At 40.1% G+C, this 25,060-nt stretch overlaps 2 protein-coding genes across 2 annotated transcripts; both read left to right on the forward strand.

The window, feature by feature from the left end:
- The first annotated feature begins 10,177 nt into the window (after window positions 1-10,177).
- On the forward strand, window positions 10,178-15,946 carry ctsc (cathepsin C). Its single transcript, XM_068317370.1, has 8 exons — window positions 10,178-10,467; window positions 10,747-10,892; window positions 11,507-11,661; window positions 11,864-12,019; window positions 12,161-12,279; window positions 13,487-13,618; window positions 14,199-14,431; window positions 15,038-15,946. The coding sequence occupies exons 1-8, from the start codon at window positions 10,308-10,310 to the stop codon at window positions 15,302-15,304; spliced, it is 1,368 nt and encodes a 455-aa protein (XP_068173471.1). The 5' UTR covers window positions 10,178-10,307; the 3' UTR covers window positions 15,305-15,946.
- A 449-nt stretch (window positions 15,947-16,395) lies between these two features.
- Window positions 16,396-24,481, forward strand: rab38a (RAB38a, member RAS oncogene family). Its single transcript, XM_068317787.1, has 3 exons — window positions 16,396-16,840; window positions 20,187-20,467; window positions 23,665-24,481. The coding sequence occupies exons 1-3, from the start codon at window positions 16,639-16,641 to the stop codon at window positions 23,818-23,820; spliced, it is 639 nt and encodes a 212-aa protein (XP_068173888.1). The 5' UTR covers window positions 16,396-16,638; the 3' UTR covers window positions 23,821-24,481.
- The last annotated feature ends 579 nt before the right edge of the window (window positions 24,482-25,060 follow it).

Here is a 25,060-nt window from a genome sequence, read left to right on the forward strand (position 1 = left end):
AGAGACCGAACCCAAATGTCATACTACTTATACTGGGAAGAAACTTGTCAGTGAACGTGTTCCAGGTGACAATTACAAGATATCTGCTTCATATATCTCCCTGTTGAAGATAGGATTTGCTTTATGTGGAGAGAGATGATACCGACATTAAATTCTAACGTAAATGCATCTTCAAGTATCAATGGTAGAAGTATGTGACGATTGAAAGTTCTCTAATCTGGCTGTTTGGAATTTCAATGTAAATATTGTATTCACCTGTGCCAACACTGAACTTCGATGTAAAATTGTGCTAATGGATGCGTTTTGACTAAGATGCTTTTGAGAGATGGGGCCTTGGTATTTTGTCTGCTTCCTCCACTGAGGAAAAAAAACAAAACAAGTCAGATGCTGTGATAAACAACACAAACATTATAGTGGAAAACATATGAGGATTGTTCCCAGTGCCAAACACACATTTTGGCACGTCAGGCTTAATTAAAGGTAACAGGGGAAGTGGTGTCACAGTGAAAATCTGCACTACAAAATCCTGTGTATTATTGCCCCTCAACATCTCCACATTTCCTGCAGAGTCCGCATCCGTCCACAGCGACGGCCGACGGATGCGGTCGCATCCCACTGTCTGATTTCTCCTTAAAGCTCCACAGTAGCCAGCAAGAACAAACTCAGACTAAAGCGATCCTGTAAATACTAAGGGCATGCACGGACCGTTCTCTTTTTTGTTTCAGACGAGAGTCCTTCGATTTACATATCAAAGGTGAAAAAAAAAAAGTAGAAAAAAAAAAGGGATGTTGTTTGAACTATGTTATGACATCTTACAGTACCAATATGTGTTACGACTACTGAAACTGTGTTACTACTCAGAATGTGTGAGTGACCTTTACTATTCAAATGTCTTGTAATTCAACAATGTAATAATAACGAATAGTAATATAATTATTGTGCCAAAGGGGTGAGGGAGGGTCCTGCTTAATAGTTTGTGGGTAAATAGGTTGTTTCAAGAAGCAAAAAAAAATCTCCATATATCTATATATATATATAAATTTAAATTGTTTCTATTGATTTGGATATTTTCTATATAAATACACATTTTCCAGTGTAAAAGCAATATTATCCATATGTATACAAGGTGCACATCTGAGGAATTGTTAAATCATTGTTTTCAGGTGTTTTATTTTTTTTTTTGTGACAATTTGCCAAGAAAGAAAATGGGTAGTTTGGTTAAATCATTTCTAAATCTTAACATGATGAAACATTTTGTTAATTCTCTTCATAAATGTGGTGCAATTCCCTATTTTTGCAGTGTAATCTTCTCGCTTTAGATCTGTGCTGTAGTTCCACGATTTCAATTTCTAATCTCAACTTTTAGTCAGAACTTGGTCCACTCATGACCCGGCTGCTTCAATTTATCTCGACAAGTCAGAACAAAACTAACCAAAAAACCCCCCTCATAATTAACATTCGACGCATTGGAAGGAACTTTTTCTTTATAAAAGAGTTTTTACATGCAAAATAAGAACTTTGATGAGATTGGTTGTTGTCTCAAATTGTTACATGGAATTCATCACCGCTGCATCTTCTCATCTAAACAATCTGGGCCCTGACCCGCTGTCAAGAAGTGAACGTGTAACTGTTGACGTGTTGGCGGGGAGGAAGGCTGCTGTCACTGACGGCATTTAAATCCGGCTGAGGGTGCTTGCTTCAGCACTTCAGCCTCGTTTTATCAGCCTCCGGGGGGGGGGGGGGTTGAGGTCCGACACTTGTGCACTCAGAAAAAAGACGGGCTCAGCATCTCACACACGCCAATGTTTCATTCTCTGCTCTGTGACTTCATCGTGTCAAAATCACATCTGACCGATAAACTGAAGCAGCAGGATTGTCGTGAAATGGCAGGAAATAATCAATTGACCGAGATTTATGACTTGTGAAAAATGTTCTGACTTGTGCGGAGATTTTATTTTTCACCTCTTTATTGATTAATCTTGAAAACAGTTTTTCAAGCCTTCTTTTATTGGAATCCAATCGCTCTAGTTGTCAGCAGGTTTTTACACCTGTTGGAACGTTTTTGGTGATAAATACACAGCAGCCGTCTTGCATGGAAATGAGAAAAGTTGAACTACAGTACAGTGACGATACAGAAGAACATTTTTGGGAGAAACTGTGAGCTTTCTGCATTAATGCCAATGCTCCACATTTTAGCACTACCTCAAGGATCACAGAAGTGTGCCAGGAATATTAATCTGTCCTGTAATCTCCATTATAGACATTTTCTCTCGTATTCTCACCAAAACATGAGGATAATGATGAGTAAAATCTTATGCTTGCCAGAAAGATGATCTCCTGATGACGTTCAACCAACCAAAAAAAAAAAAAAAAGTCGTTGGCCGACTTCTTTTCATAAATGCACTCTAAAGAATTAGATTGATAATCCCTGCGCTGAAAAATACTTTTAATCCAGACATGTTTATCTGCTGATCAGAGGGGGAAAATAATGCAAGGTCATTTATTTTATACTGATAGAGTGAAATTATAAAGCCGGACCTCAGTCCTTGATTCTCGACCCTTGGTTGTTTCACAACCGCAGTCATAAAATTTTTATAGTTTATTACAAAAGATTTTACTGATGAGGGATATTTTACAGAGGAAGGACCTGCTGTAATGATGGAGTGTGATTGATTTGATGCAGAAAACAGAGAATTGTTTACCATGTAAACACCACATGGACATATACAGTAGTTGTGCATACACTGTTAGGACAGGCTGGAAGGGATTTGTTGAGTCAGTCCTTTGCCACATGCTGACATTATAAATAGTGCGACACGATTAAGAAATGTTATAGCTGTCTCATAATGCTTTTATATTCTAACAGTTAAATGAGTAAATCCTACAATTGTTTTGCAAGATTGAAAGGACAGGACTGCTCCTCAAGAGGTGCCGAGTAGGGCTGGGTATGGAAGTTCTTGTACAGGCCGAGATCAACAAGCATTAATTCCATTCACATTCATTGTTAGTTATGTTTTATATTAATGTTTTAATCAAACAACAGTAAGAATTTAATTAAATGCCAGTATCACTCATTTGTGAGAGGAAATGTTTCATGTAAATTGAAAAACTGTTTAAGATTCAGGCAGATAATTATGAGAAAAATCAGTAAATGAAATGAAACTGAAAATAAAAAATCATTAGAATTGATGATTGTGGACAGATACCCAGCCCTACGAATTGTTATCTGATTTAAAATTTAATATCTCCATTGTCTATTTAATATCTCAATCTGCAGTCTTAATATGCAGCTGGAGATAAATACCCTCTGTAGACTATTTGCCTGCAGATTCAGCACTTACCCTCTAATAAGTTGCACAGAACATAGCAAGATATTTGCATATTTGATGAATCCACTTTTGCAGCTGTCAGTTTAATGAAACTCATCCCCCAGGGAGGTGACAATGAGATGTTTTAAAAAGAAAACATTAGTTGTTTTAAACAGATTCTTGTCAGAAGCTGTTGATTTTAATGTTGCTTTTTTTCTTTATATAACATAGTTGTGTTTTAAAATATGGTTGTTAAGTCAGCCAATAGAGTAAAACTAATTTAAAATAGTTGGTGTAGGTGATATAATGCAGAGGAGATATATTTCTTAGAAGTAAAGAGAGGAACTTGTGTGTGTGTTTATTCAGCTTAAGGATTTATGATTATGTGGAATAAAGTATTAAGCAGGTCTGTGTGTGTCTGTATGAGACGGCAGGTTACAAGATTTACAGTATTGTGATAATTCGTGAAATGTATTACGTTAAAGAAACTCGTTTGATATTTTTGTTTACAGGAGATCAAACGAAACTGAGCTGTGATCATCGCGTGTCTGAAAGGTCACAGAACACGGTTGCGTGCTTTTTAAAGTGTAAACGCTATGATACTCATAGACATATGAATTAAATGCACAGTTTTGCTTTCTTATTTATTGTTGGCAAAACGAACAAAGGAAGAAAAGAGATACCCATCGATATGCCTGCTTTAAATTGTGATGAGATTCTATTTTCAGTCGTGTGAGACTGTGTAGAATGATCATAATGGAGACAAAAATCTGGAGGTGATGTTTACATATTTACCACTTGAATTTATCACGATGATCAATTTATTCTGCTGTAATGATATTTTACAAGCCTGTAATCCAACATACATGTTTTGTGTTTTTCACAAACACTGAGAATGGACTGATGGTCTGAGAAGTTAAACTAAACTCCATTACAAAGACTTACTATAGTAGACTGAGTTGTGCACCAACCTGTTTACAATCCAGATTTATCGAAACCTAAATTCAGACCAGCTCGTTGGAGGAGCTGGCTCGACCACTGTAGACAAAATTTAAGTGAGCCGGACATTCCCTATGGTGCATGTGCAGAATATTTTTTAATATTCGGAGAAGGAACAGCAAAGCCAAGCTTGAATTTCAACGGCTCCCCGGACTGCGGTGTCAACATATGCTCCTCCACTCAGTGCCAACTTTCTCTCAGCTTTTTATTTTAAGCATCACCACATTTCCTTATTTTTTATTTTTTTTTTGCTTTGGGTGGATAAACAGTACCAAATTTTAATTCCACTGTAATTAGAATTACAGACAATTCAAATGGCATCTATTTTTTCATTAACTGTTAAAGTATGATACTATTTTCTAAATGCAGTATTGCTTTTCCACCCTCCAGGATCGTTTGGTAGCTACTGATAGATAGCTGCAGATTATTTGACTGAACTTTTAAAGCCTTGCTGTTTAGTTTTTGCATTTTTTTTTCTCTTACTCTGATGTTCAGAAATGTAGAATGTAATTTGACGCTTTATATCGGTGTGATAATGGAAGATAGTTTTATATTTGGATATTTGATTCTCTATTTAATATTTTCACTCGGCTTTGTGAAATGTAAAGTGTGAGAATATATGGCTCTACCTGTTCGGAAAATACAGTCTGTTTCTAAGTGGCTTTTCCATGGGGAGGGGGGTTTACTTATGGAGGTGGGTGGGCGGTGGGGGTGCATTTAATTTAACAAGATTTTTTAAAATTGTTTATTACTGTCTTTGCCCAGAAATTTGTTTTAGATCAGCCTCAGCCAATAAACTCAGATCCCAGAATGCTTAGTGACGTCTGAAAGGATTCCACAGTGTTTGTCACCGACACTGGGGCCCCGTTCACAGGCTTTTTGGAGGCTCCCAGCAGACCTGGACAGGATCCTTTTCTTCTACAAATTAATGAAGCGTTATGTACTCGTTCCAAATTGGCTCACGGTTACGCCTGTGGAGGCACTTCTGTGGGCAGATCTGTGCCCATGGGGAACAGTAAAGAGAAAGGAGTGTGGGCCGTGTTAGCCGGATGTTCCCTGTACTTTTAATTTAATATTACTTTTATTTATCAGAGGACATGAGAAACACGAAGGGAACTTTGTAGAGGAGCCTGGGGCAAAAGTTCACATCGTTTTTCAGTTGCTTTGGTGCAATAAACACATTTAATTCTGCATGATTAAACTGAAAGCAAATAACACTTCTTGATATTTCATATCGTTGTTGTCCCCTTGTTGCACTTTGGTTGTGAGAGGAGTGGAGTCTTTCAAAAAGAAAATTAGTGGGTACCAAAAATTAAATAAGCATAAACAAATGAAACTTTAGATCTTTTTGCAGAAACACTAAATTTTAAAGTTTCCACAGTTGACCCACCAAGATGGAGCCTTCCCATAATGCAACTAATCATTATCTGATACACTTTTGTCAAAGCATCATTGAAACATGGTCCTTCTAGTGTCTGTGACAAACATTGATCGGTTCAGTGGAGTCAGACAGGAAATGGAGTACGGTACGGGCAAAAAACAAAACAAAAACTAACCAACAAAGAAAGGGGTTTTGCTTTTTTTCTTGTCATTGATAAATCATTGTGTAAGTATCATTGTGTACTAGAAAGTACATTTGAGTCATTATTAAAAAAAAAGCACTATAATTAACTTTCTTGTCTTTTCCGTCTTTTCAACCTACAACTATTAAATGTGTGCTAAAATAGCAGTATGGAGAACAATTGGTCAATCCACTTGATAATCAGAAATGAAAGCATCCACTATGTATTAATAAGCGTGTTTAAAAAATTAATCAACAGTCATTGAAATATTCTCAATGAATATTCAACAGGTAAACAGAACTTAATTTTCTTCCTTTGGTTATATTTATTCAACAGTAAAATGACGAATGGTAAAGTTCACAGTAAATATCATTGATATCATATTGTTACTATAACAGAGAATATAAATTTATATAGAATAGAAATATATTTTTGTCCAATACAAAATGTGGAGAGTATATGTATGCTGAATGCAATACAAGATCAAGATTTACTCTGCTTTCATATGGAGTGGGTAATAAATTGTGAATCCCAGGACAACAGATAATGTTTCATATTCTGACCTCACATTATCTTGAACTCTTGTCAATGTTACTTTTCTGAATGAAAAAGTCTCCGCTTATTTAAATTAATGCGTTTAATTAATGAGTTTATTCACAAAATGACATCATTTGGAAGGGTAACCCTGATTTATAAGATTTTTACTCCTAAAACCACAATGACGTAAATTTCAATACCTATTTAAATATATTTTCATGTTGCCACATTCCCAGGTCTATACAGTATATATGTTCAAGTATCTATCATTTTACCACCATTGCTAGTCTCAGCAGAGTTATCGGCCACCACCACCACTCTCGTGTGTGGATTCCATGGTGATTACACGGTGACTTGTGTTGCTGCTGCTATGGATACCCTTTGATCAAAATCCTTAAGAAGAGTTTAAACACCTCACTGACAAATTATCATTGTTCACACATCCCAGCATCCTGTAATAAGCGACCATCTTTATTGTCTTGCCTCCTAATTGAGAATTTGGAAGCCCATTTTGTCTACAGTATATACATTTTTATTTTACAAAGTAGTTGAAGAAGTTCTCAACTTCATCATCTGTGATAACTGAACCCCACAGAACATTTATCTTTAAAACAAGTATTGAAATTGCTGTAAATGTCATCAATTCCAGCTACAGCATATTAATGGGAAAGAATTTAACCTGCCCAGATAACTTTAGTCATCCTTATATGTTAGGTTTGAAAATTTAAAAAAAGTATTTATTAAAATTTTAACTTTTAACAAGACAGAATGAGAACAAACCAGAGTGACACTGATCTTCATATTCATACTTTATTGTGTCATGTTTCACATTTTAAGTGTTGAGTTGGCAAGGAATGTCAGCATGTGGTTAAATGTGAGTGTGTGCATTAACTTATACTTTGTGTGTGTGTATATAAAAACAGACATTAAATGCATGTGTGGGCATAAACATATACATGGGGAAGGTGAAAACATTAACTCTACAGCACATGCCTGCTTCGTGTGTAGGTGTCTGGATGTAGCTGATGTAAGCGACCGTTAAACCATTCCAGGATACTTAATTTAAATATGAAGGAGGTGGCATTCAGAGCACAAGGCTGGAAGGGCCAAGTGGCTTCACATTCCTCTCCATATTAATGAAAGGCTATTGTCCTTGCAACAAAGCACAGAAGTAAATAGAAAATGTAATAATCAATGTTTTGCTGTTGGGTGCTAGACACGATAACCTCTCAGCTCTAATCAGCATATAGCCCACATCAAGTGGAACCAGCACATGATTAACACACACACTGGAAATGTTTCTGAGGCAACATACCAACGATAAGAGGAGCTCTGGCTTCCGAACAGCATGCTAATATATAAATTATAAGCAATTAAGTCACAGATGTTCATCTCAGATTTAACAGCTTCAACCATGAGTCAACCAGACTGAACCAAGGATCTGTGAGAGTGGCTCCAGTAATTACTTTTATTATTGCACTTAAATTACAGTCGTTTATTCACCCAGAGATCAGTTTTGCATAAATGTAGTATAAACCTCTACAAAAAAACAAAAAACAGGAATAAAAAATTCAAAAACAGGTGTTATGTTTCACGGTGAGGAAAGCTGTTCAAGGAATTCAAAGAAAGGAAACATACATGAGTGGTCCTTTGTGCACACTTTACACCCGTAAATGCATGCTCAAGTATGATTTGTAGATTTTTTGTTAAAGAAAAATACAAAATGTGTGGCTCCAATTCCTCAAATTGCCTGAAATTTTGTGCTTTTCTATTTTTTATATTATTGCAAATATGTCTTCTTTGAGTTATTTTAGTGCTTTTGACAAAAAAAAAGAAGAAAAAAAGATGGAATATGTCACACTGGGATCTGGGAAATGTATTTTTCATGACATCCTGTAGTCAGAAGGAAAATCTATTCCAGTTGGAGTTGGTAACCGGCAGCCCCACCGAGAGCAAGTGAGATTTTATATTCAACAGAAATCCTTTACTTCTTTCTAAATCTCAACCTCCAAATCCATTCCTTCAAAAACATGAATGTGACCAGCTTGATCTCATTTGTTGCACCTGTCGCTGGCCTGTTGTGTGTTGTGAGCAGCAGGTTGGCTGCAATTCACAACTTTTCCTCTTCTCTAAAGTAAAATAAGTCGATAAACCAAAAATGTCGCCCAGAAAGCGCTTACCTCCCAAAAAACCAGTAGTCTGTGCAAACCTGTAAGTATAACTGCCATACATGTTTGACGTTCTCCATCACAGAAAGTCCAGGAACTCTGAAACGAGACTCTGAGGAGGAGCCGAACCGCAATGGGATCCTACTGATCCTGTGAAAGTCGTGGATGTGCAAATTATGTTCTGTATCCCCCTGTGATTCAGATCTGTTCTACATTTCATGGGTTTTCCCTCGGTCCCTGCTACACTCTTCCACAGTAATGACCATATAGATAGGTTCACAAAGTTCCTGTGTGTGTGTGGGTGTGTGTGTGTGTGTGTGTTGACATGCACAAGAAATTGAATAAATTGAGGGTATGAGACTCCACATTTCGGGAGATGAGACATAAGCACATGGGGGAGGAAATACAGAAGAGATTACAGAACATGTGAGGACAGACGAATAAATCCGTGTTCCAATATCCTAAAGTTGAGAGTCACTTGAGTTTTAATTTCCTGTCAGTGGAAGCAAAACAATATCAAGATTGAAGCGCAACTTTCTGTGAGTCACTCCTCGAGGAAGCTCTAAGGCATCAGCCTTATAATTCCCAACATCACCGTTCTGCATCCGTCGCTGCTCCCAGATCCTCTGCTTTGCGTTATTATGTAGGTGCACACACACAAACATACACACATTTAGAAAATAATGGACACATACACACACCTCCACAGCGCTTAAATGGAGCTAATGAGACTGCATGACTAATACCTCTTCAGCCCCATCTTCAGATGAGTGCTTATTATGGTCTGTCAAGGAGATGAATCAGTCCATGTCATGGTTACTATGGTGATCAATGCCTCCAACACTTCCATTAAGAGCCTGCTAGCTAAAATAAGCTCTTTAACCCCTTTAACCACCAACCTATCAAGATGCAGTGACAGATGCACCGCACACACACACACACACACACACACACACACACACACACACACACACACACACACACACACACACACACACACACACACACACACACACACACACACACACAAGTGATGACAAAATTCAAGACTTTTTCGAATTCAGTTAATAGAATCTATCTATCTATCTATCTATCTATCTATCTATCTATCTATCTATCTATCTATCTATCTATCTATCTATCTATCTATCTATCTATCTATCTATCTATCTATCTATCTATCTATCTATCTATCTATCTATCTATCTATCTATCTATCTATCTATCTATCTATCTATCTATCTATCTATCTATCTATCTATCTATCTACTGCGCGGGTCTGTCTGGTCACATGACAAGGAAACCCAAGCTCACAGTCGACAGAGATAAATATTGTCATTTGGTTCCTTGTTCGCTGGGGAAAAAAAGTCATCTAAATGTCTCGAAAAGCTGCTGGAAAGTTACGATAAATTATATGAGCACCATTTAATAGATACATTTTGAAGATAATACACCTCAATTGATGGTAATACTTAAAAAATGCCTCGGAATGGATGTTTTAATGCTGAAACGCGTTAGCGAGCCGGCTATAGTGTGCGCATGCGCGTCGTGCTTGAACCATCTTGGTCGGACGCGTGGCTCTTTGTCTAAAGTTTCAGTTTTCATAAATAGACCAGTCTACCAAGGCAGGAGGAAACGTTTGGGGTCAACGCTTCAGCCTTCTGTCAGGGGACGCAGAATTAGCTCTGTAGTTCTCAGAGTGCTTGTGTAAGAAGGTAAGCTAGCTGCACAGGATGAGGCCGAGCGGGGTGCTAGTCTGCGTGCTCCTGCTGTGGGTGGAGGGGTCAGTGGGGGACACCCCGGCCAACTGCACCTATGAAGACCTGCTGGGGACGTGGGTGTTCCAGGTGTCCAAGGGGGGGCACGACGAGACCGTCAACTGCTCCGCCGAAGGTAAAAGCCCCCAAAGCTGTGTGAATTACCCACGTTGAGTGGTTTCAATGTTTGAACATCACGTGTTTTGGCCTGTAGTTCATACTTTTACACTTCCTCCTTTGTCACATGACCTCTGTGAACTTCTTCCTTATAGCAATTCTAAATTCTGATCAGATCTGATGTTTATATATATATATATATATATATATATATATATTGCTGTTGTGATGTCATGTCCATGTGTTTTTATTGTTGTTTATTATTTGTTTATTGTGCTGCTGTTCTGCTGCTCCTCAGCTACCAGTGAAAGCATGGTGACGGTGACCCTGGAGAAACTTTCTGTGGCTTCAGACGAGCTGGGGAACACCGGCTTCTTCACCCTCATTTACAACCAGGGCTTCGAGGTGGTTATCAACGGGTACAAATGGTTCGCCTTCTTCAAGGTAAATAAAAGAAAAAGAAGGAGGTTAAGCGTTAGAAGGGACGTTTGAGGTGTCACCACTAGAAACCCTTGTAGGTGGCTTCCACTTCCTGGTTGGTGAAGTTTCCACTGGGGCTGAGACCTCACTCTTTTGACTGATAGTGATACATACGCCGCTCATCTGCCTCAAACACATCCAGCTCAGCTGTCACTTTTTCAAGACTGTCTGAAAAAATTTCAATACCAAGCTGGCATTTGCTGGAACCTCTTCAAAGTGGAACATTCAAGATGAATCTTTTAGTCATGTTCTATTTCTAGTCGCTCATGTGACACTGAGGTGATCGTCACTGCTCTCGCTTCCAGCCCACATTGTGATTTTTATCCACTTCCTGGTTTGTCTGCACTAGTTTAATGAGATGACAGTAAAAAGTCTAGGTAGATTTCCTTTGTTCATTTCAGTCATGACTCCCACTCAAACTTTGCATGTCTGGATAACGTGCTGAAAATATCTTTATCTGAAGCGATCATGAAATAATTTGCGGATTATTTGTTTTAGCCTAACCTGACTGAGTAGCGATAATGACTGACATGTATCTTGGTGATGAGCCTAATCTGATTGCATCATGGCATTTTCAGTACACTGAGGCTGGCTCTGAGGTGACCAGTTACTGTGACCAGACCCTGCCAGGGTGGGTGCATGATGTCCTGGGACGTAACTGGGCTTGTTTCGTGGGGAAGAAGGTGAAAGCAGTTCCACCCCGGACCGATTACATGCCATTCTTCAGCAAGAGGTACAGAAAAATTGGGTAACTCACAAAAAACAAACACAAGCTAGAGGTCAGTGGACTCTGAAAATCTTTGTACACAGAGTGCAGATGGAGTGTAGACGGTACTTCTTACTCAACTAATCAGTTGAGTTTTTAAAATGTCTTTTTTGAGACTGAGGATTTCCCACTTAAAAAAAATCCAAACAAATGACATGTCGCTCTCCAGGCTGCTCCAGAAACCTTACAAAAACATTGTGGGCTTCATCGATTCTATCAACTCAGCCCAGAAGTCCTGGAAAGCTGCGTCCTACCCGGAGCTGGAGACCTATACTCTGCAGGAGGTGCTCTACAGAGCAGGAGGCCCCGCCTCCCGCATCCCCAGGTGAGTGTTTACCTCCAAATACAAAAACCACAGAGTAGCTGGGTGCTGTAGGGAGTTGTACAAAATCAATGTGAAAATAGCACAAGACTGCTCCTGAAACACTCACTTGAAGCCTTTCGTGATTCTTTATTTTCTCTTCAGGCGGGCTCACCCAATGCCTGCAACAGCTGAGGTGGCCAAGATGGCGGCGGCTCTGCCTGAGCACTGGGACTGGAGGAACATGAGCGGGCGCGACTTTGTCAGCCCTGTGCGAAACCAAGGTGTTTGTCAGCAGCTCTCCTGTCGTAAAATCCTTTAACCTTCTTTATCCAGCTAACAAAGTTAATGAGTGACCTCAGAAAACACAGCTCTGAAAAGAGTGATGGACCACTGCTGATGTGATATCACGTGATTAAATAAAAACACGCGCACGTATCAGAACTTGCAGGATGGGAGGCCGCTGTTGTGGACAAACCCTGAACGGCTGCTCGCCAGCTACTCTGCTTTCTCCTCCAGTGTTTCTGCACACCCAAGTGTTTGAGAGGAGAGATTATGTGTGCAGAGTACTTCAAGGGTCTGAGAGGGGCTCTGTATGGCTATGTTTAAGCATCCAGAGTGGACTGGAGTGTCTCAATAGAAGCCATCTAAGCCGCCGTTCAGCACTGTGGAGCTCATTCTGCTTCAATACCACGAGTCGAGTCGATGCTTCTAGTTTCCGTTTCAGTTCCCAGAATTATTCTAATTGAGGATAAAGTTAGTCCAGTTAATGCATGAGGACTTAAGTTTTCCTGTTTTCTATCATGCTAACAGACCGTGATGACATTTCCGGCAACACAAGGGTTGAAATAATTTGTAAGAGCTCTAACTTCTGTGTCCTCGCTCACGTGATGTGTTCCGGAGTCATCTTAGATGCTGATTACATCACACGCTATAAAAAAGTAAAGACGGTAAAAGTCTCCCACAAGTGTGGATCTTTATTTTAAGTTAATTGCTGTAACGTGTCATTAGGCTGAAGAGGCGTAAAGTCTATGTTTTCATCGTCACCCCAAGTGTTTGCGTGTTCATGTTTTTTTTCTCCGTTCTTTATTGCCAGTGTCGAACACGCCTAACAGCGGGGGAGCTGCTCACTGTGGCGCTTATCTTGGATTTAGAAGAGGGTTTATGCCATCCTTACTCGGGATTTCTAATTTAGGGAATTCAGCTAGGATGATTCTGCAGTGTTTTAATTTCTGCTCTAAACAAAGTTCAGAAAAATAATTGTGTAAAAAAAAAATCTAAACTGCCATAACAATAAAATTTCAGACTTTTGTAATGAGGCCCTCGTTCTTTTGTGCCAGCAAACCCAAAGTGCGGTATCTGCCAAAAAAAAAAGCCAATTGTAAGCATTACATTATTTTTCCATCACCAATTGTGAGAGTGATTGTGTGGGAGTAAAGCCAATTTCAAGTAAATTATAGGACGCATAATTCTGGATTCTCTTTTTTTCAGGATCTTGTGGAAGCTGCTACTCCTTTGCCACCATGGGGATGCTGGAAGCTCGCATCAGAGTCCTCACCAACAACAGCGAGGCTCCCATCCTCAGCCCGCAACAAGTGGTCTCCTGTTCTGAATACTCTCAAGGTAGGTAATCGAACATCTATGCTGCTCCCTAACAGAGTTGATTCAGAATATTCCAGATATTATCTCTGATTTAATTAAATCATTTATCCATTTACGCACACTCACATGGTAGAAGGTCAGCTGGTCCCGTATTAATGTGGTTGTATATCTTGATTGAGATTCACGAGGCCGCTCTGATTTCATGTGGATGTGATTGATGAACAATTCCAACAAAGTCTTTGCCAGGTAGGAATGAAAACGAACGGGTTTAATAGACAATAATAAAACGTCATAATTAGCTGAAATGAGTCGTGTGATGTGAAATATTTTCAGTCACTCCTCCCATCTTTGTGCGATCGTGCGGATATCGCCTGATCACCTGATCTGTGGCCATCAAAAAAAGATTTCTGTTGTATCCATGCCACATAAAAGATGTAAAAGTTTTCCTTTCAGAAATCTGAGCGTTTCATAACCATGATGAGGATATTTTCATGAATTCTTTTGAAGGGACCTAGAAAAGCTTTATTTAATTTATCTGCCTCGGATCAGATTTCTCCACATGACAAATGACAAATTTCACACTCCTCTCTCTTTCTTTAAGGTTGTGATGGTGGATTCCCATACCTGATTGGGAAGTATGTCCAGGATTTTGGCATCGTGGAGGAGTCTTGTTTGCCATACATTGGTAAAAATTCCCCGTGTGGCCTCCCTCAGAACTGCAGACGTGTTTACAATGCAGAATACAGCTACGTGGGTGGATTTTATGGGGGCTGCAATGAAGCGGCCATGATGCTGGAACTGGTCCGGAATGGTCCCATGGCAGTGGCCTTTGAGGTACATCAGCTGTTAGCTACTGTTTCCTAATGGCTAGTCCTTCACACACAGTAGGGTTTCACTGTCAGTGCATGGTGATGTTGAGTGTAACACATTTGCGTCTTAGATTTATCCTGATCTGTAACTTAATTCCTCATCTAGTTACAAAGATTGGATTTTCTTACACTCTGTTGTGGCGTGATATTCAGAGTGTCTCCTACTTCACATGGTTCACATTTCAAACAAGCTGCAGGCTTAATGGTCAAAAGACTTGTTTAAAAAAGTGTGAAAAGAAACCTCCAGCATGTCATTTTTTTACTCTAATTTCTGGCTTGCAAAGCTTTTAAACTTTGCACTTTGCTTTTTTGAGCATCCTGTAAACGGAATGTCGTGTCACTCCTTTTTATTCAGTGTATTTATAGAACAGTCGCTCGACATAATGTTATTTGCTCATTATCAGGAAACGGGTTAAGCTGGTGTTATTAGCCACACGAGATTCAATCATCAAATTGTCAGAAAAAAATGTCAACAAGTTTATAATTGTTAATGAAGTCACATAATTCATTTAGACATTTTCCTCTTTTCCTTGCCTGTATTTCCTTCACCTTCATATTTATCCATCTGCAGGTCTACTCTGACTTCATGCACTACAAAGAGGGCATCTACCACCACACTGGGCTAGCAGACGCCTTCAACCCCTTCGAGCTGACCAACCACGCCGTGCTGCTGGTGGGGTACGGCCGCTGCCACATGACGGGACAGAAGTACTGGATCGTGAAGAACAGCTGGGGCACGAGCTGGGGCGAGGACGGATACTTCAGGATCCGCCGGGGGAGCGACGAGTGCAGCATCGAAAGCATCGCAGTCGCTGCCAAACCCATCCCCCAGCTGTAGACGCCGCAAAAAGGGAAGATGATTAATCTCAGCAATGCAACGTTGTTTTATTCCCAATCGATCAATGTTGTTTTCCAAGCTAAAATCTGTCACTTTTCACATGTATAGCATCTGTCTTCGTCGTCCATCCAACAAGTACAAAATGAAGCCGAATGTTGAAATTGTTCAGGAATTAACTTTCCAAGGACATGACCTCTAATAAGGTTGTTATCGGCTCAATTTTAATGTGTGTTTGTGTTTCCTGCCTTCACTAGTCAGCTGCCTATGAATGGTTTCATTCAGCACCCATGGAAATGACACTGCAGTAATATGGGAATTAAATCACAGCGACTAAATTGTAATTATAACATTTGAAGGGGACTGAGAACTCAGGGTTTGTTGTGTTCGTCGGCTGCAGGACATCCATTCTATGTCTCAGGGAAGCTCAGTGGAGAACCGAACATCTCCCGTTCTGGCATCAAACGGAGACAGTGTCTGTCTTGTTTACCTAAAGCTGTTCAGATCATTTAAATCAGCCAATAAGGTTCGATTTACAGTAAATGATTGATCCTTTTTGTCTGCGTCCTATTAGTGTAACTATGTGTTCTGAGATTTGCACTGTTTTGTTTTTTAAATTTGACTCAATAAAAGATTTTCAAAGTTGATGTGTGTCCATAAGAACATTTTTGTTTGCATCTGCAGCTTTCTTGCACGTAATGTGAATTTTAAAAAATGCACAATATTAGACAACAACAAACCAAAAGAAGGTGAAGTCATTTAACTTCAATAGTGGATTCCACTCGATCTTAACATGAATAAATCTTAGTTTTTTGCTTTCCTCTACAGTGTAATTGATGTTTTGGTCCTACTTTGTCTTATAGTGGCATTAAGTACTTAAGAATATTTTTCGAGGTACTTATACTTCAGTATTTCCTGTTTCTGATACACATTGGAGAGAAAATCCTCAACACGCATGTTTGGGTTTTATTAACACGTGCAAGTAGGTTTACTTGTAAATAAATTTTTATTGTGATCCCATTTCTCGGAATTGCTCTTCTTCTCAGTAAAAAATTAAACTCTTACGTATCAAAACAGAGCCTGTCCATTGTATCCTGGAGGGTTTAAATGCGCTCCAACCCGGTGGCGCACCCAAGCAGCTCCCCTCCGTGAGTCACAAGGTCGAGACGTCTGCTCCACTTCTCTGCGCGGACCAGGGCGTACCTCACCTCCCCTTCTCCTCACTCCCAACTCCCACAAGTTCTCCCTCCGCTCTTCCTGCGCGTCTCCGTCTCATCCCCCCTGCTTCTCCTCCATTCCGGTGGATTCATGCGCAGCTCTCGCCCTCCTCGCTCGCCATGCAGAACAACCACCATAAGGAGCATCTCTACAAGATTCTTGTGATAGGGGATCTCGGCGTAGGCAAAACCAGCATCATCAAGCGGTATGTCCATCACAACTTCAGCCCCAACTACCGAGCTACCATCGGAGTGGACTTCGCGCTTAAAGTCCTGAACTGGGATCAGGAAACGGTGCGCCTTCAGCTGTGGGACATCGCAGGTACAGTCCGAGTTTTACGCACACGAAAAAAGCAGATCGACAGAACTGTGAGACACAAAAGTGCATTTGATCCAAAAAATACAGAGCTTTTTTTAATTTAAAAAAAAAAAAGTGATCTAAAATCTAAAGAAATGGTTTATCATCTCCAGAATATCAGATCTGAGGTGTAATTTGATCTTTTAAGTTTGTTTTTCCCTTATTGGTTTATTTTTTAAATGTTCACTTATGAAAGGTTCTAATGGGAAAGTTTACGTAAGCTGCTTAAAATTCAAATGAAGTTTTGTCCTGATAAAAATAAGGTTCTCCCTTCATAATACATCTAACACCTTAGAGGCAATGAGTTTCAAATCATAAATAGAAATAATAAATAGATGTTGAATGTTAGAAAATGAAAGCTAGAGCCTTCAGGAGCCTTCCAAGTTATTTCAGGCTTTATAATAGGCCCTTTCAAGTATGGCATTTTTATAATATACATAGTTCAGGGTTACAGATGAAGAGGAAAGGAGTGTTTCATCACTGATCTGATTTTACCCTTTTGACAGAGGGATGATAATGGTTTATCCAGGGTTAAGCATGTTACTCGTTTCAAATCACATGGCAACACATTTGTACAATTACATGTCTTTATTTACACTGGCACCAAGTCTGAGAGGTCAAGACAAACATTTCCTCCGAGCTTCTCAGATCACATGTGATTTTTTTCAACTGCCATTGATAAAAAATCAAACTTAAACCTGTGACCTTTCTTTTTGCGCAAGCAGAAGCTGCTGGATTCAGTTGGTATAAATGGCGGCGTCTCGTTCAACAGTTATTCTGTTTCACGTTGCTGTCGTTCCTTCAGGTTCCAGTCCCTCTGATGGAGAACACAAAGTATTTTTCTGAGAAAGCACATTTCTCTCGATCGGTTTTTAATACCTTGGTGGTTTGAGCAAAGACGTAAAAGTGAAATAACTACAGATTTTGACTGTGACGCTGTTGGGTCAGATAAGAAACCTGAAGGCTACAGCACTCTCATCTCACATGAGTGTCGGCTGAGGTTTAGAAGAATCCTCTGACCTGCTGCTCTCTCCCCTCCTGTGCGCCTTCTCCAATAAGCGCAAGCAGTCATGTGTCTCAAACTCATGTGAGTGAGATTTGAAGCCTGAGCTCTTGTGTACAGAAGCCTTTTATTTGTGAACTGTGGACAAGTGTCTCTTTCTGGGAAACTGCTGTGGGTCTGTACCAGGGACAGATCGCTTATGGTTTTCTGACATATTCCTTTCCAGTCATTATCACTGAGGTTTCTGGTCATGATTATAGATAATCAACATTTATTTGAAATATGCTACCTGATGCAGCATCTTTTCTCTGTCCCTACTTGCAGTACCAGGGTTCCAATGTTAGGATGGCTAAAATATTGGGGTTTAGCCTTCTAATGATGGTTTCCCCACTAAAACAGAAATGATGATGTCATTTAAAATCTTGCATTGAAGATTTCAAAGCTGAGACATCTTATTAGCTATCATTTTCAAACTATGCAGCCCATATTGGATTTAGGCTTTCTGAGAAGCCTTGTGAATGAACTTTCTTTTAGCTGGTTTGAAGACCTGATGTTGACCTTAAATTTTTTTTTCACATGTCACAGATGTGACAAATCACATGTTGTTTCTCCCGTTTCCCCAAGACAAAATAATAATAACGGTTCTATTTTTAACCCCCATATTTCTTTGACCTGGTCTGACATGGTGACAGGCTGACTGCGCTGGCATATAGCATGAGGGTGTGAGTGAGGCCAGTTTTAGGAGCTACTGGGAGTGTTTTTATATATTATTCAGCCTTAAAATGTGGATTCCCCTTAAATGTTTGAAGACTATTTTTTTAATGTGCATTAATTTTGTAGGTAGCTTATGTTATAGGAGCATTCTGAATGGAAGAATTGAGTGTGGAAGCCACATTCTACACAACCTACACCCCACACCCACCCTGCTTCATGCAGCCCTCCTCCATAGAGTCTAGATACGCCCCTGGTGGTGCTGCGGACGTCTCCTGGAGACCACAGTCTCTAATCTACAACATCTCCACTCAATCAGAGCTACACCTCATCCCTATTCATGAAGCCCATTTCCACTTTTTACTGTAGATTTTAACCCTTGAAAGCCCAGAACTCTTTCTTTCTCAGCATGTTCCTGTGAGCACTGGGGTCCTTTTCCCACCTAAATTAAACAGATTAGTTTATTTTTACATTAGACTCTCCTATCTTACCATTGTTTAATTGTTTATACCTTCGTACCAATTGGGATTAAACATATATGAATTAATATTTAATGATTATTGCAGGATCTTTTGCTTATGTTGTCATTGTTAATCAAATTTCATTACCCTAAACCAACACAGCGGTGATGATGAAGATTTTTATTCTGAGAGAAGAACTGGAATTTAAATTATTGATCATTTAACCATTAACATTTAATATTATGAAGAGATATTAATAAATCTGGATGGCTTCAAATGTTCTCTTTTATTGTTCAGCAATACTTTATTATAGTATTTCTAATACAATACACATCTGATAGTGAGTGTCCTTCCCCCCGGCTGTTCTCTGGCTGACCCCCGTACTCTGATGTAACTGAAATAAGAACGTACCTCCGCCATGATGCAAACTGCTTTTTGATGGACCAGTTTTGGCTTCTGGTTTGTGGGAGAATGTCTCGCTGTGAGCTGATTGGGAGGTTGGCACTGATGGTACTCGAGCAGAAATTATGGATGAGAAAATCAGAGCGGACCAACATTCCACTGGGGCTTATCGAATTAGTTTTACTCTCAGAAATCTTTCAGGAAGGTTCACCGCAAGGCACAAACACACACACACACACACACACACACATACGCACACACACACACACACACACACACACACACACACACACACACGCACACACACGCACGCACGCACGAGCAATCTTTTTCTGAGGCTCTTTCAACAGTAAAAATATGGATGAAATTGCACTGGTGTGTCTGTGTGTGTGTATATAATAAGATTTGTCACTGCTTGAATGGCAGCACTTATTATCAGTTGTGTGTTGAAATCAAGCCCCTGTGTGTGTGTGTGTGTGTGTGTGTGTGTGTGTGTGTGTGTGTGTGTGTGTGTGTGTGTGTGTGTGTGTGTGTGTGTGTGTGTGTGTGTGTGTGTGTGTGTGTGTGTGTGTATTTGCACTGAGCTGGAACTGCATCACGCAGGAGGCGCCTCACCCCTCCAAAAAGGGTTAGAAGACGAATTTGTAAGAGATGTTGTTTTGTGATATGTATGTTTGTCCTCCCTGTATGCCTCAACAGTTCATCCGTGTCTTTATCCGTGCGTGTCTTACAGGTCAGGAGAGGTTCGGCAACATGACTCGTGTCTACTACCGCGAGGCCATGGGCGCCTTCATCGTGTTCGATGTCACCAGGCCCGCCTCCTTTGAGGCTGTCACCAAATGGAAAGAGGACTTGGATTCCAAACTGACACTTGCTAATGGGAAACATATAGCCACGGTGCTTTTGGCTAATAAATGCGACCAGGGCAGGGATGTACTGACCAATAATGGAATAAAGATGGAGCAGTTCTGCCAGGAGAATGGATTTGTGGGATGGTATGAGACATCTGCAAAGGTGAGACGCGGGGACGCACACACACATAATTTAAAGATGTGACATAGCCAGCAGGATGGCACTGTGAATACAAAGCAGCCTTCAGTGGAAGCTTTGAGGTTGAAACCTGTGTCTGCAGTCGTGTCCTTCCTGTTCAGATGTCTTTGAGCAGCGGCTCCATAGCCGCTTCACACAGACTTAGCAGCTGATTACCCTGTGGAGATGCCACCATAGAGGCTTTCAGGATGTGCAGGAATCCTTTGAGAGAGATCTGAGTTTCACAGACTGTCAGTCTGCTTAGTATCTGCATATGAATAAAACCTCAGTCAATGAACTCTGGTGCTTTTTAGTGGAGCTGAGTCTTGTGACTGACGTTCACGTTGTGTTATTTCAGGTCAGCTGCTCGGCACCAGGTGCTGTCTTCCAGTAAGGATGTGCATAACTCAGTATCAGTCCACAGTTTTCTCCCAACGTTTATGTGAATAACTCATTTTTTGCTGCCTTGCACATAGCTGAGGTGATCAATACTAGTTTAAATGTGAGTGGGAGCCAGGAGGCGCTACGATTAGCTTAGCATAAACAATTATCTGGCATTATTCAAATATGACACACTTCATCAGATAAATACACTGACTATACTGTCAGACATCTCTTATAGTATTGAATGATTAACCTGAACATGTAAGCTGATCAGTTTGAATTCTTCAAAAGCATATGATAAAAGGAAGGAGGAAATTCTGCATGAATACGAGACTCCTTAAAACCTTTTTAAAAAGTGAAAGAAAGTGGAGAATAATTAAAGAGTCACTGGTGAAAACAGTGGGAAAGAATGTGGTGAGTGAATTCTGACAGGGAGATGAGCTGAGGATTCACCCAATCTCTCTCACACACACACACACACACACACACACACACACACACACACACACACACACACACACACACACACACACACACACACACACACACACACACACACACACACACACACACACACACACTGAGACACCAGCCGTGATTATAGTTAGTAATGTGGAGAAGGAATCTCACAGCTGGATGATGATTGAGGAATGAGCATGCGCACGCACACGCACACGCACGCACACACACACACACACACACACACACGCACGCACAGGTAGTCATATGCTGTATAAAACCTGTACTTAAAACTGACCTAAAAACACACAATTATATTTTTTAAAAAATTCCATGAAGCCTGTTTGTAAATCAGGGCGGTTTAATTTTTCCATTTGTGTTACAGCTGTAGGAGGAGTATAACTTTAATCTCCATCTGAACTAAGATAGAGGGGTCAGTCATACTGTTAATTTTTACAATATTTGTCCGTTTACGTAAAGAGAACGGTTTAAGTTTCCGTACTGGATCGAGTACCAACTTCAAACCAAAAACCAGCCATGTGACACATTTGACAGACTGACGGTATGAACGTGCTTACCCCTCAGGATCACAGCCGGCTGCCCATCGCTAAATAACCTGCTTGTCGTCTTTACGCACCAGAATGCACAGGGGAACCAGTGGAGCTGACGGCGTGAAGGTTTTAGTGTTTTACGGTGGAAGAATCTTTTGTTGGAGATCAAACACTAAACTTGATAGATTATGACATGACCCACAGAGGCGTCTGCTTTCACATCCCACTGAGCACGACTCTGGATCTAATGAATATTCAGGGCTTCTACCGCAACTACATCACGTATATCTAAAAGAAAAGAGTGCGTCTCTGCTGCCGGGCCTCTCCCCATGTGATCCTCACTTGAACTCTCGAGGGATCATTTCTTTGGGTTTGCTCAGTTTTCAGCTTTGGACCGAATCTCTTTAAATTCTATGTGTGGGTGTTGTCAAGAAATACATTTATGTTTTATTTCCCATCGGTAATATAGCACTGTGAATAACGTAACACAAGTTTTGCCAGGATTTTGTACCAATTCTGCAATGACCGCTGAACCACACTGTGTAATCCATGATTCCAGATACTGTCTGTAGCCAATTACATGACCTCAAAGTCATCCTTTATAATTGGGTAAAAAAAATACCCAACAAACACAGATAATTTATTTCATTACGACTGTGAATGTGCAGAACTTAAGAAGTTCTGCTTTGACTAATCATCCTGTTAAAAGTTACTCAAGAAACCCATTATTAGTACAGAATTATCCTTTCACCGCAGTAATTCCTCGTTACTTGTAGTTAATGCGCTCCAGGACCGTCCGCGAAAAACGCCGAACTATTTAATTTATTATTTACGGTAATTTAAACCTTTATGATCCCTCCTCATATTGTTATTAAACCACCTTATATCTGTATTACCCTTTCCCACACTCTTACAGACTGTTTAAAGCGCTTTAGTGTTAAAGAAAAGTGTTTCTTTAATACACGGAAGCGCGCTGCGTGCCCTGAGTCTCGGAACGCAGCGGACGCACGGATGCTGTCAGCCAATAGCATGCGCGTGCGGTATCACGTGACTACCTACCAAAAATCCGCTTGTGCGGCTTGAAGCGTCATCCATCCATTTTCGCACACACTACGGCCAACTTGGACCGGCCAATTAACCTGAAGCGCAACTTTTGGAGGTTTGAGGAAGCCGGAGGACCCGGAGAGAACCCCCACAGACACGCTGAGAACATAAAAACTCCGCGCAGAGCGGGAGTCGAACCCGGAACCGCATTGCGCAAAGGCGCCACCCTGCATAAATCCATGTAGAATAAACATATTGTCTTTATTTTATTTATTTAGTTATTCTACTACTGTGAGAGCGTAACCAAAATGTCACCATGAGGAGACATGTCTTTGGTATTTACACAACTATAGAAGACACTGAGATTTAGCGTGAGTGTAACTTTAATTTGTAATTTCACAAGGCCTATATCTGGAATGTCTGACAGTTCAATTCAATCGTTAAAATCATCAACTGAGAGATTTCACTCACGTGAAAAAAAACCCCTCGTCAACTCATTTCAGTATTTGCTTCAAACACATGCTGTGAGCCAAAATTAGTCAGCTAGTTTGTAATGTTTAGACAATTCATGCAAGCTGCTAAAGAAACTGAGATTCTAGTGAAGTCAAAGTTTTTTCACACCACCAGTCCACAGCATTGTTAAATCTCTGCGTTGATCCATCATCCCTCCATTCTCCTTCCACCTGCTTTCATATTCATACATCCCTTTCTATTTATTCCTTGTTTTTTTCCTTTGTTTTCCAGGAGAACATCAACATCGATGAAGCAGCTAACTGCTTGGTGAAGCACATCATCGCCAGTGAGACTGACATGCTCCAATCAGAAGTCGCAGACACCGTCACGCCGCACTTAGAGAAGGACAAAGAGGGCACCTGCTCCTCCTGCTTCAGATCCCAGTAACGGCTTCCGGCTTTCCTTCTTATCCCGTTACAGAGGAGCGACTTTTGGCAGGTTAAAGGAGAATGAATGGATGCCGTCTCCTCTCCCGTCTGGGTGGGCGTTGGGGGATCACAGAGAGGCATCTGGCTGAAGAAATGGATGGACTGAGACAGGGATAGGAAGAGAGAAAGAGAGATGGATGTAGCTCTGTGTGCTTGTCAAAAGCAAGGTTGACTTCAAGCCTTCACTCTGCTACATTAGATCACCGTGGCAACACAGAGAACACATGACAGAAAAATTACAGTAAATAACTGTTGGTGCCAAAGGTCCTTGAAGGTCATCTTACAAACCACGTTAGCTGATGCTCTCCTTCTTTCTCCTCATCTGTCAGTTTCTTATTATCACCATGCTTTTCTTTATCTTGTCCACCATGTTTCACTCTTCTGCTCATTTCTTTTCCTCACTCCTCCCGCCGACATTATTTAGCACAGACAAACAGGAAACTACACATATTTATATCTCAGATTTTAACGCTATTACTGTATATTAAATTTATATTCCACTTTTCAATATTTCTAATATTTGTAACTGTGATAAATACGGGTGCACACATGCACACACACACACACACACACACACACACACACACACAGAGAAATAAACCACAGCTGTACTTACATAACCTGAATGCGATTTTGTGTTGTTTTTTTATTCTGTCCTGAGTTTGGTGGAAACATGGGATCACATGATGTCATCAGCATATATGGAAACACCCTTATAAAAAGAGGGGCTATAAATACATTTTAATATTTAGACCTCAGCATCGATTCACACTTACAGAGATGATTAATTAGTGTTAATATAATTAGTAATCTTCGACATTCAAGCTAGTGATATCCCGACATTAACACTAGTGCTGTCAGGCGATTAATAAATTAATCTAATTAATTACAGGATTTGTAATTAATCTAATTAATTGCATTTTAATATCATACCTGCTAAAGGCCCCCAAATAAAGAATTGAATTCTAGGACATTACAAAATTGTAGTGCATGACTAATCAATAGAGTACACCAAGAAGAGACGATTTGAAATCCACATTTTTATTGGTTAAGTGTGCTTTATAAATGAAATTCAAAAGAAAAAAGGCCAAGCACATCAGCAAACCAATTAGGTCAGGTGCATTTCTCAAAAATGCAATACGAATACAGTTAAATAAAACAAATAAAATTCAGAAATAAAATAAGGCTGAGTCTCAAAT

This window comes from Antennarius striatus, chromosome 6 (assembly GCF_040054535.1).
Source record: "Antennarius striatus isolate MH-2024 chromosome 6, ASM4005453v1, whole genome shotgun sequence".
NCBI classification, from domain to species: Eukaryota; Metazoa; Chordata; class Actinopteri; order Lophiiformes; family Antennariidae; genus Antennarius; species Antennarius striatus.